The 14480-nt window shown below is 43.2% G+C and overlaps 1 protein-coding gene across 1 annotated transcript in view; it reads left to right on the top strand.

Moving 5' to 3' along the window:
* Nucleotides 1-10681: 10681 nt before the first annotated feature.
* The window catches only part of LOC115115125 (circularly permutated Ras protein 1-like), a 28336-nt gene continuing 24537 nt past the window's right edge, over nt 10682-14480 (top strand). Inside the window, exon 1 of the mRNA XM_065025226.1 lies at nt 10682-10789. Within this exon, the coding sequence (XP_064881298.1) occupies nt 10769-10789 (21 nt within the window). The 5' untranslated portion in view covers nt 10682-10768. The remainder of the gene's footprint in view (nt 10790-14480) is intronic.

Genomic DNA, 14480 nt, shown 5'->3' with positions numbered 1-14480 from the left:
ATAGAAGCTGTTCAACAGTCTGATGGTAATAGAAGCTGTTCAACAGTCTGATGGTAACAGTAGAAGCTGTTCAACAGTCTGATGGTAATAGAAGCTGATTTAACAGTCTGATGGTAATAGAAGCTGTGGTAACAGTCTGATGGTAATAGAAGCTGTTTAACAGTCTGATGGTAATAGAAGCTGTTCAACAGTCTGATGGTAATAGAAGCTGTTCAACAGTCTGATGGTAATAGAAGCTGTTCAACAGTCTGATGGTAATAGAAGCTGTTTAACAGTCTGATGGTAATAGAAGCTGTTCAACAGTCTGATGGTAATAGAAGCTGTTCAACAGTCTGATGGTAACAGTCTGATGGTAATAGAAGCTGTTTAACAACAGTCTGATGGTAATAGAAGCTGTTCAACAGTCTGATGGTAATAGAAGCTGTTCAACAGTCTGATGGTAATAGAACAGCTGTGGTAACAACAGTCTGATGGTAATAGAAGCTGTTCAACAGTCTGATGGTAATAGAAGCTGTTCAACAGTCTGATGGTAATAGAAGCTGTTCAACAGTCTGATGGTAATAGAAGCTGTTCAACAGTCTGATGGTAATAGAAGCTGTTCAACAGTCTGATGGTAAGTCTGAAGCTGTTCAACAGTCTGATGGTAACAGTCTGATGGTAATAGAAGCTGTGGTAACAACAGTCTGATGGTGAACAGTCTGATGTAATAGAAGCTGTTCAACAGTCTGATGGTAACAGAAGCTGTAACAGTCTGATGGTAATAGAAGCTGTTCAACAGTCTGATGGTAATAGAAGCTGTTCAACAGTCTGATGGTAATAGAAGCTGTTCAACAGTCTGATGGTAATAGAAGCTGTTCAACAGTCTGATGGTAATAGAAGCTGTTTAACAGTCTGATGGTAATAGAAGCTGTTCAACAGTCTGATGGTAAGAAGCTGTTCAACAGTCTGATGGTAATAGAAGCTGTTCAACAGTCTGATGGTAATAGAAGCTGTTCAACAGTCTGATGGTAATAGAAGCTGTTCAACAGTCTGATGGTAATAGTAACAGTCTGATGGTAACAGTCTGAGAAGCTGTTCAACAGTCTGATGGTAATAGAAGCTGTGGTCAACAGTCTGATGGTAATAGAAGCTGTTTAACAGTCTGATGGTAACAGTCTGATTGTAACAGTCTGTGTTCAACAGTCTGATGGTAATAGAAGCTGTTTAACAGTCTGATGGTATAGGTAACAGCTGTTCAACAGTCTGATGGTAATAGAAGCTGTTAACAGTCTGATGGTAATCTGAGAACAGTCTGATGGTAACAGTCTGATGGTAATAGAAGCTGTTTAACAGTCTGATGGTAACAACAGTCTGATGGTGATAGAAGCTGTACAACAGTCTGATGGTAATAGAAGCTGTTCAACAGTCTGATGGTAACTGTTCAACAGTCTGATGGTAATAGAAGCTGTTTAACAGTCTGATGGTAATAGAAGCTGTTCAACAGTCTGATGGTAACAGTCTGATGGTAACAGTCTGATGGTAATAGAAGCTGTTCAACAGTCTGATGGTAATAGAAGCTGTTTAACAGTCTGATGGTAACAGTCTGATGGTAACAGTCTGATGGTAACAGTCTGATGGTATAGAAGCTGTTCAACAGTCTGATGGTAATAGAAGCTGTTCAACAGTCTGATGGTAATAGAAGCTGTGTTAACAGTCTGATGGTAATAGAAGCTGTTTAACAGTCTGATGGTAACTGTTCGAACAGTCTGATGGTAACAGTCTGATGGTAATAGAAGCTGTTTAACAGTCTGATGGTAACAGTCTGATGGTAACAGTCTGATGGTAATAGAAGCTGTTCAACAGTCTGATGGTAATAGAAGCTGTTAACAACAGTCTGATGGTAACAGTCTGATGGTAGCTGATGGTAACAGTCTGATGGTAATAGAAGCTGTTCAACAGTCTGATGGTAACAGTCTGATGGTAACAGTCTGATGGTAATAGAAGCTGTTTAACAGTCTGATGGTAATAGTCTGATTAACAGTCTGATGGTAACTGTTCAACAGTCTGATGGTAATAGAAGCTGTTAACAGTCTGATGGTAATAGAAGCTGTTCAACAGTCTGATGGTAATAGAAGCTGTTTAACAGTCTGATGGTAATAGAAGCTGATTGTAACAGTCTGATGGTAACAGTCTGATGGTAACAGTCTGATGAAGCTGTAACAGTCTGATGGTAACAGAAGCTTGATGGTAACAGTCTGATGGTAACAGAAGCTGATGGTAACAGTCTGATGGTAATATGGTAACTGTTCAACAGTCTGATGGTAATAGAAGCTGTTTAACAGTCTGATGGTAACAGTGATGTTAACAGTCTGATGGTAATAGAAGCTGTTCAACAGTCTGATGGTAACTGATTGTAACAGTAGAATTGTAACAGTCTGATGGTAACAGTCTGATGGTAACAGTCTGATGGTAACAGTCTGATGGTAACAGTCTGATAATAGAAGCTGATGGTAACAGTCTGATGGTAACAGTCTGATGGTAATAGAAGCTGTTCAACAGTCTGATGGTAACAGTCTGATTGTAACAGTCTGATGGTAATAACAGTCTGAACAGTCTGATGGTAATAGAAGTCTGTTGTAACAGTCTGATGGTAACAGTCTGATGGTAATAGTCTGTTTAACAGTCTGATGGTAACAGTCTGATGGTAACAGTCTGGTGATGGTGACAGTCTGATGGTAACAGAAGCTGTTAACAGTCTGATGGTAATAGAAGCTGTTTAACAGTCAGTCTGATGGTAATAGAAGCTGTTCAACAGTCTGATGGTAACTGTTCAACAGTCTGATGGTAATAGAAGCTGTTCAACAGTCTGATGGTAATAGAAGCTGTTTAACAGTCTGATGGTAACAGTCTGATGGTATAGAAGCTGTTTAACAGTCTGATGGTAACAGTCTGATGGTAATAGAAGCTGTTCAACAGTCTGATGGTAACAACAGTCTGATGGTAATAGAAGCTGTTCAACAGTCTGATGGTAATAGAAGCTGTCAACAGTCTGATGGTAATAGAAGCTGTTCAACAGTCTGATGGTAATAGAAGCTGTTTAACAGTCTGATGGTAATAGAAGCTGATGGTAACAGTCTGATGGTAATAGAAGCTGTTAACAGTCTGATGGTAATAGAAGCTGTTCAACAGTCTGATGGTAATAGAAGCTGTTCAACAGTCTGATGGTAATAGAAGCTGTTAACAGTCTGATGGTAATAGAACAGTCTGTTCAACAGTCTGATGGTGATAGAAGCTGTTCAACAGTCTGATGGTAACTGTTCAACAGTCTGATGGTAATAGAAGCTGTACAACAGTCTGATGGTGATAGAAGCTGTTCAACAGTCTGATGGTAATAGAAGCTGTTCAACAGTCTGATGGTAACAGTCTGATGGTAACAGTCTGATGGTAACAGTCTGATGGTAATAGAAGCTGTTTAACAGTCTGATGGTAACAGTCTGATGGTAATAGAAGCTGTTTAACAGTCTGATGGTAACAGTCTGATGGTAACAGTCTGATGTAACAGTCTGATGGTAATAGACTGTTTAACAGTCTGATGGTAACAGTCTGATGGTAACAGTCTCTGATGGTAATAGAAGCTGTTTAACAGTCTGATGGTAATAGAAGCTGTTTAACAGTCTGATGGTAATAGAAGCTGTTCAACAGTCTGATGGTAAGAAGCTGTTGGTAACAGTCTGATGGTAACAGTCAACAGTCTGATGGTAATAGAAGCTGTTTAACAGTCTGATGGTAATAGAGCTGTTCAACAGTCTGATGGTAATAGCTGATTTAACAGTCTGATGGTGATGGTAACAGTCTGATGGTAATAGAAGCTGTTCAACAGTCTGATGGTAATAGAAGCTGTTCAACAGTCTGATGGTAATAGAAGCTGTTCAACAGTCTGATGGTAATAGAAGCTGTTTAACAGTCTGATGGTAATAGAAGCTGTTCAACAGTCTGATGGTAATAGAAGCTGTTAACAGTCTGATGGTAACAGTCTGATGGTAATAGAAGCTGTTCAACAGTCTGATGGTAATAGAAGCTGTTCAACAGTCTGATGGTAATAGAAGCTGTTCAACAGTCTGATGGTAATAGAAGCTGTTCAACAGTCTGATGGTAATAGAAGCTGTTCAACAGTCTGATGGTAATAGAAGCTGTTTAACAGTCTGATGGTAACAGTCTGATGGTAATAGAAGCTGTTCAACAGTCTGATGGTAACTGTTCAACAGTCTGATTGTAATAGAAGCTGTTCAACAGTCTGATGGTAATAGAGTTCAACAGTCTGATTGTAATAGAAGCTGTTCAACAGTCTGATGGTAATAGAAGCTGTTCAACAGTCTGATGGTAATAGAAGCTGTTCAACAGTCTGATGGTAACAGTCTGATGGTAACAGTCTGATGGTAACAGTCTGATGGTGATAGAAGCTGTTCAACAGTCTGATGGTAATAGAAGCTGTTTAACAGTCTGATGGTAACAGTCTGATGGTAACAGTCTGATGGTAACAGTCTGATGGTAATAGAAGCTGTTTAACAGTCTGATGGTAACAGTCTGATGGTAATAGAAGCTGTTTAACAGTCTGATGGTAACAGTCTGATGGTAACAGTCTGATGGTGATAGAAGCTGTTCAACAGTCTGATGGTAATAGAAGCTGTTTAACAGTCTGATGGTAACAGTCTGATGGTAACAGTCTGATGGTAACAGTCTGATGGTAATAGAAGCTGTTCAACAGTCTGATGGTAATAGAAGCTGTTCAACAGTCTGATGGTAATAGAAGCTGTTTAACAGTCTGATGGTGATAGAAGCTGTTCAACAGTCTGATGGTGATAGAAGCTGTTCAACAGTCTGATGGTAATAGAAGCTGTTCAACAGTCTGATGGTAATAGAAGCTGTTCAACAGTCTGATGGTAATAGAAGCTGTTTAACAGTCTGATGGTAATAGAAGCTGTTCAACAGTCTGATGGTAACAGTCTGATGGTAACAGTCTGATGGTGAACAGTCTGATGGTAATAGAAGCTGTTTAACAGTCTGATGGTAATAGAAGCTGTTTAACAGTCTGATGGTAATAGAAGCTGTTCAACAGTCTGATGGTAATAGAAGCTGTTCAACAGTCTGATGGTAATAGAAGCTGTTCAACAGTCTGATGGTAATAGAAGCTGTTCAACAGTCTGATGGTAATAGAAGCTGTTCAACAGTCTGATGGTAACAGTCTGATGGTAATAGAAGCTGTTCAACAGTCTGATGGTAATAGAAGCTGTTCAACAGTCTGATGGTAATAGAAGCTGTCCAACAGTCTGATGGTAATAGAAGCTGTTCAACAGTCTGATGGTAATAGAAGCTGTTCAACAGTCTGATTGTAATAGAAGCTGTCCAACAGTCTGATGGTAACAGTCTGATGGTAATAGAAGCTGTTCAACAGTCTGATGGTAATAGAAGCTGTTCAACAGTCTGATGGTAATAGAAGCTGTTCAACAGTCTGATGGTAATAGAAGCTGTCCAACAGTCTGATGGTAATAGAAGCTGTTCAACAGTCTGATTGTAATAGAAGCTGTCCAACAGTCTGATGGTAACAGTCTGATTGTAATAGAAGCTGTCCAACAGTCTGATGGTAACAGTCTGATTGTAATAGAAGCTGTCCAACAGTCTGATGGTAACAGTCTGATTGTAATAGAAGCTGTCCAACAGTCTGATGGTAATAGAAGCTGTTCAACAGTCTGATTGTAATAGAAGCTGTCCAACAGTCTGATGGTAACAGTCTGATTGTAATAGAAGCTGTCCAACAGTCTGATGGTAACAGTCTGATGGTAACAGTCTGATGGTAACAGTCTGATGGTAACAGTCTGATTGTAACAGTCTGATTGTAACAGTCTGATGGTAACAGTCTGATGGTAACAGTCTGATTGTAACAGTCTGATGGTAACAGTCTGATGGTAACAGTCTGATGGTAACAGTCTGATTGTAACAGTCTGATGGTAACAGTCTGATTGTAACAGTCTGATTGTAACAGTCTGATTGTAACAGTCTGATGGTAACAGTCTGATGGTAACAGTCTGATGGTAACAGTCTGATGGTAACAGTCTGATGGTGATAGAAGCTGTTCAACAGTCTGATGGTAACAGTCTGATTGTAACAGTCTGATTGTAACAGTCTGATTGTAACAGTCTGATTGTAACAGTCTGATGGTAACAGTCTGATGGTAACAGTCTGATTGTAACAGTCTGATTGTAACAGTCTGATGGTAACAGTCTGATGGTAACAGTCTGATGGTAATAGAAGCTGTTTAACAGTCTGATGGTAACAGTCTGATGGTAACAGTCTGATGGTAACAGTCTGATGGTAACAGTCTGATGGTAATAGAAGCTGTTTAACAGTCTGATGGTAACAGTCTGATGGTAACAGTCTGATTGTAATAGTCTGATGGTAACAGTCTGATGGTAATAGAAGCTGTTTAACAGTCTGATGGTAACAGTCTGATGGTAACAGTCTGATGGTAACAGTCTGATTGTAACAGTCTGATTGTAACAGTCTGATGGTGACAGTCTGATTGTAACAGTCTGATTGTAACAGTCTGATTGTAACAGTCTGATGGTAACAGTCTGATGGTAACAGTCTGATGGTAACAGTCTGATGGTAACAGTCTGATTGTAACAGTCTGATTGTAACAGTCTGATGGTAACAGTCTGATGGTAACAGTCTGATGGTAACAGTCTGATGGTAACAGTCTGATGGTAACAGTCTGATGGTAACAGTCTGATTGTAACAGTCTGATGGTAACAGTCTGATGGTAACAGTCTGATTGTAACAGTCTGATGGTAACAGTCTGATTGTAACAGTCTGATTGTAACAGTCTGATTGTAACAGTCTGATTGTAACAGTCTGATTGTAACAGTCTGATGGTAACAGTCTGATTGTAACAGTCTGATGGTAACAGTCTGATGGTAACAGTCTGATTGTAACAGTCTGCTTGTAACAGTCTGATGGTAACAGTCTGATTGTAACAGTCTGATGGTAACAGTCTGATGGTAACAGTCTGATTGTAACAGTCTGATTGTAACAGTCTGATTGTAACAGTCTGATGGTAACAGTCTGATGGTAACAGTCTGATTGTAACAGTCTGATTGTAACAGTCTGATGGAGCAGTCTGATTGTAATAGACGCTGTGTTTTTAGTCTCTCGGTCTTAGCTGTGATACACCTGTACTGTCTTAGTCTGTCTGTCGGTAGCCGAGTGAAGAGTCCGTGGCTTCGGACTTATGACTTATGTCCTTATGATCTTCTTTGTTAATGTCCTGGAGGGCAGGCAGCGTGCCTTCAGTAGTGCGTTGGGCTGACCGCACCACCCTCTGAAGAGCCCTGCGGTTGAGGGTGGTGCAGTTGTCGTACCAGGCGGTGATGCACGACAGAATGATCTCAATGGTACATTTGTAAAAGTTTGTGAGGGTCTAAGGGGCCACGCCGAATTTCTTCAGCCTCCTGTGGTTGTAGAGATGCTGTTGTGCCTTCATTCAGTCCATTTCAGGTCCTCAGTGATGTGTACGCCTCCTGTGGTTGTAGAGATGCTGTTGTGCCTTCATTCAGTCCATTTCAGGTCCTCAGTGATGTGTACGCCTCCTGTGGTTGTAGAGATGCTGTTGTGCCTTCATTCAGTCCATTTCAGGTCCTCAGTGATGTGTACGCCTCCTGTGGTTGTAGAGATGCTGTTGTGCCTTCATTCAGTCCATTTCAGGTCCTCAGTGATGTGTACGCCTCCTGTGGTTGTAGAGATGCTGTTGTGCCTTCATTCAGTCCATTTCAGGTCCTCAGTGATGTGTACGCCTCCTGTGGTTGTAGAGATGCTGTTGTGCCTTCATTCAGTCCATTTCAGGTCCTCAGTGATGTGTACGCCTCCTGTGGTTGTAGAGATGCTGTTGTGCCTTCATTCAGTCCATTTCAGGTCCTCAGTGATGTGTACGCCTCCTGTGGTTGTAGAGATGCTGTTGTGCCTTCATTCAGTCCATTTCAGGTCCTCAGTGATGTGTACGCCTCCTGTGGTTGTAGAGATGCTGTTGTGCCTTCATTCAGTCCATTTCAGGTCCTCAGTGATGTGTACGCCTCCTGTGGTTGTAGAGATGCTGTTGTGCCTTCATTCAGTCCATTTCAGGTCCTCAGTGATGTGTACGCTCCTGTGGTTGTAGAGATGCTGTTGTGCCTTCATTCAGTCCATTTCAGGTCCTCAGTGATGTGTACGCCTCCTGTGGTTGTAGAGATGCTGTTGTGCCTTCATTCAGTCCATTTCAGGTCCTCAGTGATGTGTACGCCTCCTGTGGTTGTAGAGATGCTGTTGTGCCTTCATTCAGTCCATTTCAGGTCCTCAGTGATGTGTACGCCTCCTGTGGTTGTAGAGATGCTGTTGTGCCTTCATTCAGTCCATTTCAGGTCCTCAGTGATGTGTACGCCTCCTGTGGTTGTAGAGATGCTGTTGTGCCTTCATTCAGTCCATTTCAGGTCCTCAGTGATGTGTACGCCTCCTGTGGTTGTAGAGATGCTGTTGTGCCTTCATTCAGTCCATTTCAGGTCCTCAGTGATGTGTACGCCTCCTGTGGTTGTAGAGATGCTGTTGTGCCTTCATTCAGTCCATTTCAGGTCCTCAGTGATGTGTACGCCTCCTGTGGTTGTAGAGATGCTGTTGTGCCTTCATTCAGTCCATTTCAGGTCCTCAGTGATGTGTACGCCTCCTGTGGTTGTAGAGATGCTGTTGTGCCTTCATTCAGTCCATTTCAGGTCCTCAGTGATGTGTACGCCGAGGAACTTTAAGGGGAGCTTTGTATCCGTCTAGGAATAGAGAAAAACAATAGTATAATGTATTTTTATATTTTTCATTTTTATTTGTATTTATATTTTTCCAGCGAGTGGGGCAAGTGATGTGTTTGTGAAATTTCAGGAGAACTTGTCTTAAATGTCCTTATACAATGAATGCAGCCTCGGGATATGCTGTTTCCAATTGGTTTAAAGTCCTGTGTAATTCCTTGAGTGGCAGCGTGGCAGCTTGGGGGGGGGGGGGGGGGGTGGGGGGGGGTGTACACAGCATTGAATTCTCCCGGGCGATAATGGGGTCGTCATTTGAACGTGAGGTATTTCAGGTCAAGAGGACTGAAACTCTTAAGGGTTTGTACATTCCTACAATCACTTCATGAGTTGCTGTTCATGAAACATCCTCTGTCTTTTTCCCTCTCCACGCAATGTATGGAAAACCCCACAGGCTGTACAGCCTGATCAAGTACCTCCCCTGTCAGCTGAGTCTCTGTAAAGCAGATTAGGTTACATTAGGCTAGATTAGGTTGCGAATCTCATATCGCTCTGGTAGGAAATCCACGCTCTAAACTCGCAAAGTTTTTTTGTCCAGAGACTAATCTAGTAGGAAGTGGAGGGTAGAACGCCAGTTCGCCTTCCCCTTGTTCTTCTACCGCAGTGTCTATTTGGAAAAAAAGGCTCCCGTGATGAATTCATGTCTTTGGGTAATCCAGACAAAGAATCCAGCTCCGGAAAGTTGAATTTGTAATGATTAATCTTCAACCTGATGTCCAGAAGTGTCTGTTGGTCATAGGAAATAATACTAGAAACCTTCTGATCAAATTATGTAAAAAAATAACACTAAAATAAACAAAAGACTGCAAAGTTGTCTGGGAGCTAGCAACAGGGCGGCCATCTTGTGCCATCACTTCAGATGGAATGCAGTCTAGAAATGTGGAATGCGGCTATCTTCTGTAAACCCCCCTACCTTGTCACAACACAACTGATACTCAAACGCATTAAGAAGGAGAGAAATTCCACAAATTAACTTTTAATAAGGCACACATGTTCATTTAAATGCATCCCAGGTGACTACCTCATAAAGCTGGTTGAGAGAATGCGAATCTCAAACATAGAATATTTTTTTATTTGTTTAACACTTTTTTGGTTACTACATGATTCCATATGTGTTATTTCGTAGTGTTGATGTCTTCACTATTATTCTACAATGTATAGTCAAAATAAATAAAAACCCTTGAATGGGTAGGTATTTTTCTACAAGGTGTTCTAGAATTTTTTCTACAAGGTGTTCTAGAACTTTTTCTACAAGGTGTTCTAGAACTTTTTCTACAAGGTGTTCTACAACTTTTTCTACAAGGTGTTCTACAACTTTTTCTACAAGGTGTTCTACAACTTTTTCTACAAGGTGTTCTACAACTTTTGACTTGCAATGTATACAAAAGTATGTGGACACATCTTAAAATTAGTGGATTCGGGGAATGCCCCTTCCTGTTTCAGCATGACAATGCCCCTCGTGCACAATGTGAGGTCCATACAGAAATGGTTTGTTAAGATTGGTGTGGAAGAACTTGACTGGCCAGTATAGAGCCTTGACCTCAACCCCATCAAACACCTTCGGGATGAATTGGAACGCTGACTGCGAGTCAGGCTTAATCACCCCAACATCAGTACCTGACCTCACTAATGCACTTCTGGCTGAATGAAAGCAAGTCCCCGCAGCAATGTTCCAACATCTAGTGGAAAGCCTTCCCAGAAAAGTGGAGGCTGTTATAGCAGCAAAGGGGGGACCAACTCCATATTAATGCCCCTGATTTTGGAATTCGATGTTTGACGAGCATGTGTCCACATACTTTTGGCAACGTAGTGTATACCAATGCTCTCTCTCTCTCTCTCTGTAGAGTATTCAGGATGCCCTCCAGAGGGCGCTGTCCTCTCTGCTGCAGACCTCACCTCACCGCAGAGTCGCCATGGTTACCTTCAATGACCAGGTACTGATGGATTTTTGGGAGAGAATTTAGAGGGAGGGAGGGAAACAGGTCCTGTTGTGACAGGACTGTATATATATATATATATATATATATATATATATATATATATATATATATATATATATATATATATATATATCACTGTATATAGACTTTATTATTCTCCTATTGTTTTATTGACTGTTTATTGCCTTACCTCCCTTATCTTACCTCATTTGTACATACTGTATATAGATGTTTTTCCCCCTATTGTGTTATTGACTGTACGCTTGTTTATTCCATGTGTAACTCTGTTGTTGTTGTTTGTGTCGAACTGCTTTGCTTTTATCTTGGCCAGGTCGCAGTTGTAAATGAGAACTTGTTCTCAACTAGCCTACCTGGTTAAATAAAGGTGAAAAAAAAGAAATTATACATTTTTGAAACCATTATTTAGAATTTTTAATCAGGCCTACCACTGCTGTGTCGTCTGCAAACTTGATGATTGAGTTGGAGGCGTGCGTGGCCACGCAGTCATGGGTGAACAGGGAGTAGAGGAGGGGGCTGAGCAGACACCGTTGTGGGGCCCCTGTGTTGAGGGTCAGCGTAGTGGAGGTGTTGTTGCCTACCTTCACCACCTGGGGGCGGCCCGTCAGGAAGTCCTACCTTCACCACCTGGGGGCGGCCCGTCAGGAAGTCCTACCTTCACCACCTGGGGGCGGCCCGTCAGGAAGTCCTACCTTCACCACCTGGGGGCGGCCCGTCAGGAAGTCCAGGACCCAGTAGCACAGGGCGGGGTTCAAAGTACTATTGTGTCACATTGCCTCAGACTGGGAAAACTACTGGCACCCGGTTGTGTATGACACAGATTTAGTGAACCGTAGTGGTGTATTTTCAGTTATGACAAGAGTCCTTTGATAGCATGAATCAACCGTGTACAGAACAAGGTTGAGAAACTTACCGTCTGTTGATTTTTGAGATGATTGTATCAAGAACTAAAGAAGGATAGATAGTGGTGAGTGCTTGTGTTGCATGTGTACGTGTGTGTGGTGTTGCATGTGTACGTGTGTGTGGTGTTGTACGTGTGTGTTGTGTTGCACGTGTACGTGTGTGTGGTGTTGCATGTGTACGTGTGTGTGGTGTTGTACGTGTGTGCTTGTGTTGCACGTGTACGTGTGTGTTGTGTTGCACGTGTACGTGTGTGTGGTGTTGCATGTGTACGTGTGTGTGGTGTTGTACGTGTGTGCTTGTGTTGCACGTGTACGTGTGTGTGGTGTTGCATGTGTACGTGTGTGTTGTGTTGCATGTGTACGTGTGTGTTGTGTTGCATGTGTACGTGTGTGTTGTGTTGCATGTGTACGTGTGTGTGGTGTTGCATGTGTACGTGTGTGTGGTGTTGCATGCGTACGTGTGTGTGGTGTTGCATGTGTACGTGTGTGTGGTGTTGCATGCGTACGTGTGTGTGGTGTTGCATGCGTGCGTGTGTGTGGTGTTGCATGCGTACGTGTGTGTGTGTGCTGCATGCGTACGTGTGTGTGGTGTTGCATGCGTACGTGTGTGTGGTGTTGCATGCGTACGTGTGTGTGGTGTTGCATGCGTACGTGTGTGTGGTGTTGCATGCGTACGTGTGTGTGGTGTTGCATGTGTACGTGTGTGTGGTGTTGCATGCGTACGTGTGTGTGGTGTTGCATGCGTACGTGTGTGTGGTGTTGCATGCGTACGTGTGTGTGGTGTTGCATGCGTACGTGTGTGTGGTGTTGCATGTGTACGTGTGTGTTCTGTTGCATGCGTACGTGTGTGTTGTGTTGCATGTGTACGTGTGTGGTGGTGTTGCATGCGTACGTGTGTGGTGTTGCATGCGTACGTGTGTGTGGTGTTGCATGCGTACGTGTGTGTGGTGTTGCATGCGTACGTGTGTGTGGTGTTGCATGCGTACGTGTGTGTGGTGTTGCATGCGTACGTGTGTGTGGTGTTGCATGCGTACGTGTGTGTGGTGTTGCATGCGTACGTGTGTGTGGTGTTGCATGCGTACGTGTGTGGGTGTTGCATGCGTACGTGTGTGTGGTGTTGCATGCGTACGTGTGTGTGGTGTTGCATGCGTACGTGTGTGTGGTGTTGCATGCGTACGTGTGTGTGGTGTTGCATGTGTACGTGTGTGTTCTGTTGCATGCGTACGTGGGTGTGGTGTTGCATGCGTACGTGTGTGTTCTGTTGCATGTGTACGTGTGTGTGGTGTTGCATGCGTACGTGTGTGTGGTGTTGCATGCGTACGTGTGTGTGGTGTTGCATGCGTACGTGTGTGTGGTGTTGCATGCGTACGTGTGTGTGGTGTTGCATGCGTACGTGTGTGTGGTGTTGCATGCGTACGTGTGTGTGGTGTTGCATGCGTGCGTGTGTGTGGTGTTGCATGCGTACGTGTGTGTGGTGTTGCATGCGTACGTGTGTGTGGTGTTGCATGCGTACGTGTGTGGGTGTTGCATGCGTGCGTGTGTGTTGTGTTGCACGTGTACGTGTGTGTTGTGTTGCATGCGTACGTGTGTGTTGTGTTGCATGCGTACGTGTGTGTTGTGTTGCATGCGTACGTGTGTGTGGTGTTGCATGCGTACGTGTGTGTTGTGTTGCATGCGTACGTGTGTGTTGTGTTGCACGTGTACGTGTGTGTTGTGTTGTACGTGTGTGTTGTGTTGCACGTGTACGTGTGTTGTGTTGCATGCGTACGTGTGTGTTCTGTTGCATGTGTACGTGTGTGTTGTGTGCACGTGTACGTGTGTGTTGTGTGCACGTGTACGTGTGTGTTGTGTGCACGTGTACGTGTGTGTTGTGTGCATGTGTACGTGTGTGTTGTGTGCACGCGTACATGTGTGTTGTGTGCACGTGTACGTGTGTGTTGTGTGCACGTGTACGTGTGTGTTGTGTGCACGTGTACGTGTGTGTTGTGTGCACGTGTACGTGTGTGTTGTGTGCACGCGTACGTGTGTGTTGTGTGCACGTGTACATGTGTGTTGTGTGCATGTGTACGTGTGTGTTGTGTGCACGCGTACATGTGTGTTGTGTGCACGTACGTGTGTTGTGTGCACGTGTACGTGTGTGTTGTGTGCACATGTACGTGTGTGTTGTGTGCACGTGTACGTGTGTGTTGTGTGCACGTGTACGTGTGTGTTGTGTGCACGTGTACGTGTGTGTTGTGTGCACGTGTACGTGTGTGTTGTGTGCACACGTGTACGTGTGTGTTGTGTGCACGTGTACGTGTGTGTTGTGTGCACACGTGTACGTGTGTGTTGTGTGCACGTGTACGTGTGTGTTGTGTGCACGCATGCAGGGGTGTGTGTTTGATCGATAGTGTCAACAATGATTAATGGTGGCTCTTTCCTTTTAATGTATATAAAGGTGCGTGAGTTTCAAGTTTTCGAGAAGCTATTTTTTTCCCCACCCAATTTCTTTATCTTTTATTATAAATTATTTCATTGCAATTCAACACCACTTTGCATGACTGGCGACATAATTAGCAGAATCTTTAATGGTTATAAAAACAAACTGAGAGCAAATAAAAAAACGGCCTCATCTTGAATACATTCATCTAATGTAGGGCTACGAAAAGGGGGGACACTTACAGAGCCTTGCAAAAGTATTCAGATCCCTCGGCCTTGAAACGTATTCAGACCCCTCGGCCTTGAAACGTATTCAGACCCCTCGGCCTTGAAACGTATTCAGACCC

The sequence above is a fragment of the Oncorhynchus nerka genome, linkage group LG12 (genome assembly GCF_034236695.1).
Source record: "Oncorhynchus nerka isolate Pitt River linkage group LG12, Oner_Uvic_2.0, whole genome shotgun sequence".
Lineage (NCBI taxonomy): Eukaryota > Metazoa > Chordata > Actinopteri > Salmoniformes > Salmonidae > Oncorhynchus > Oncorhynchus nerka.
Note: the sequence above shows the minus strand (reverse complement) of the source record. Positions and strands in the feature narration are given on the sequence as shown.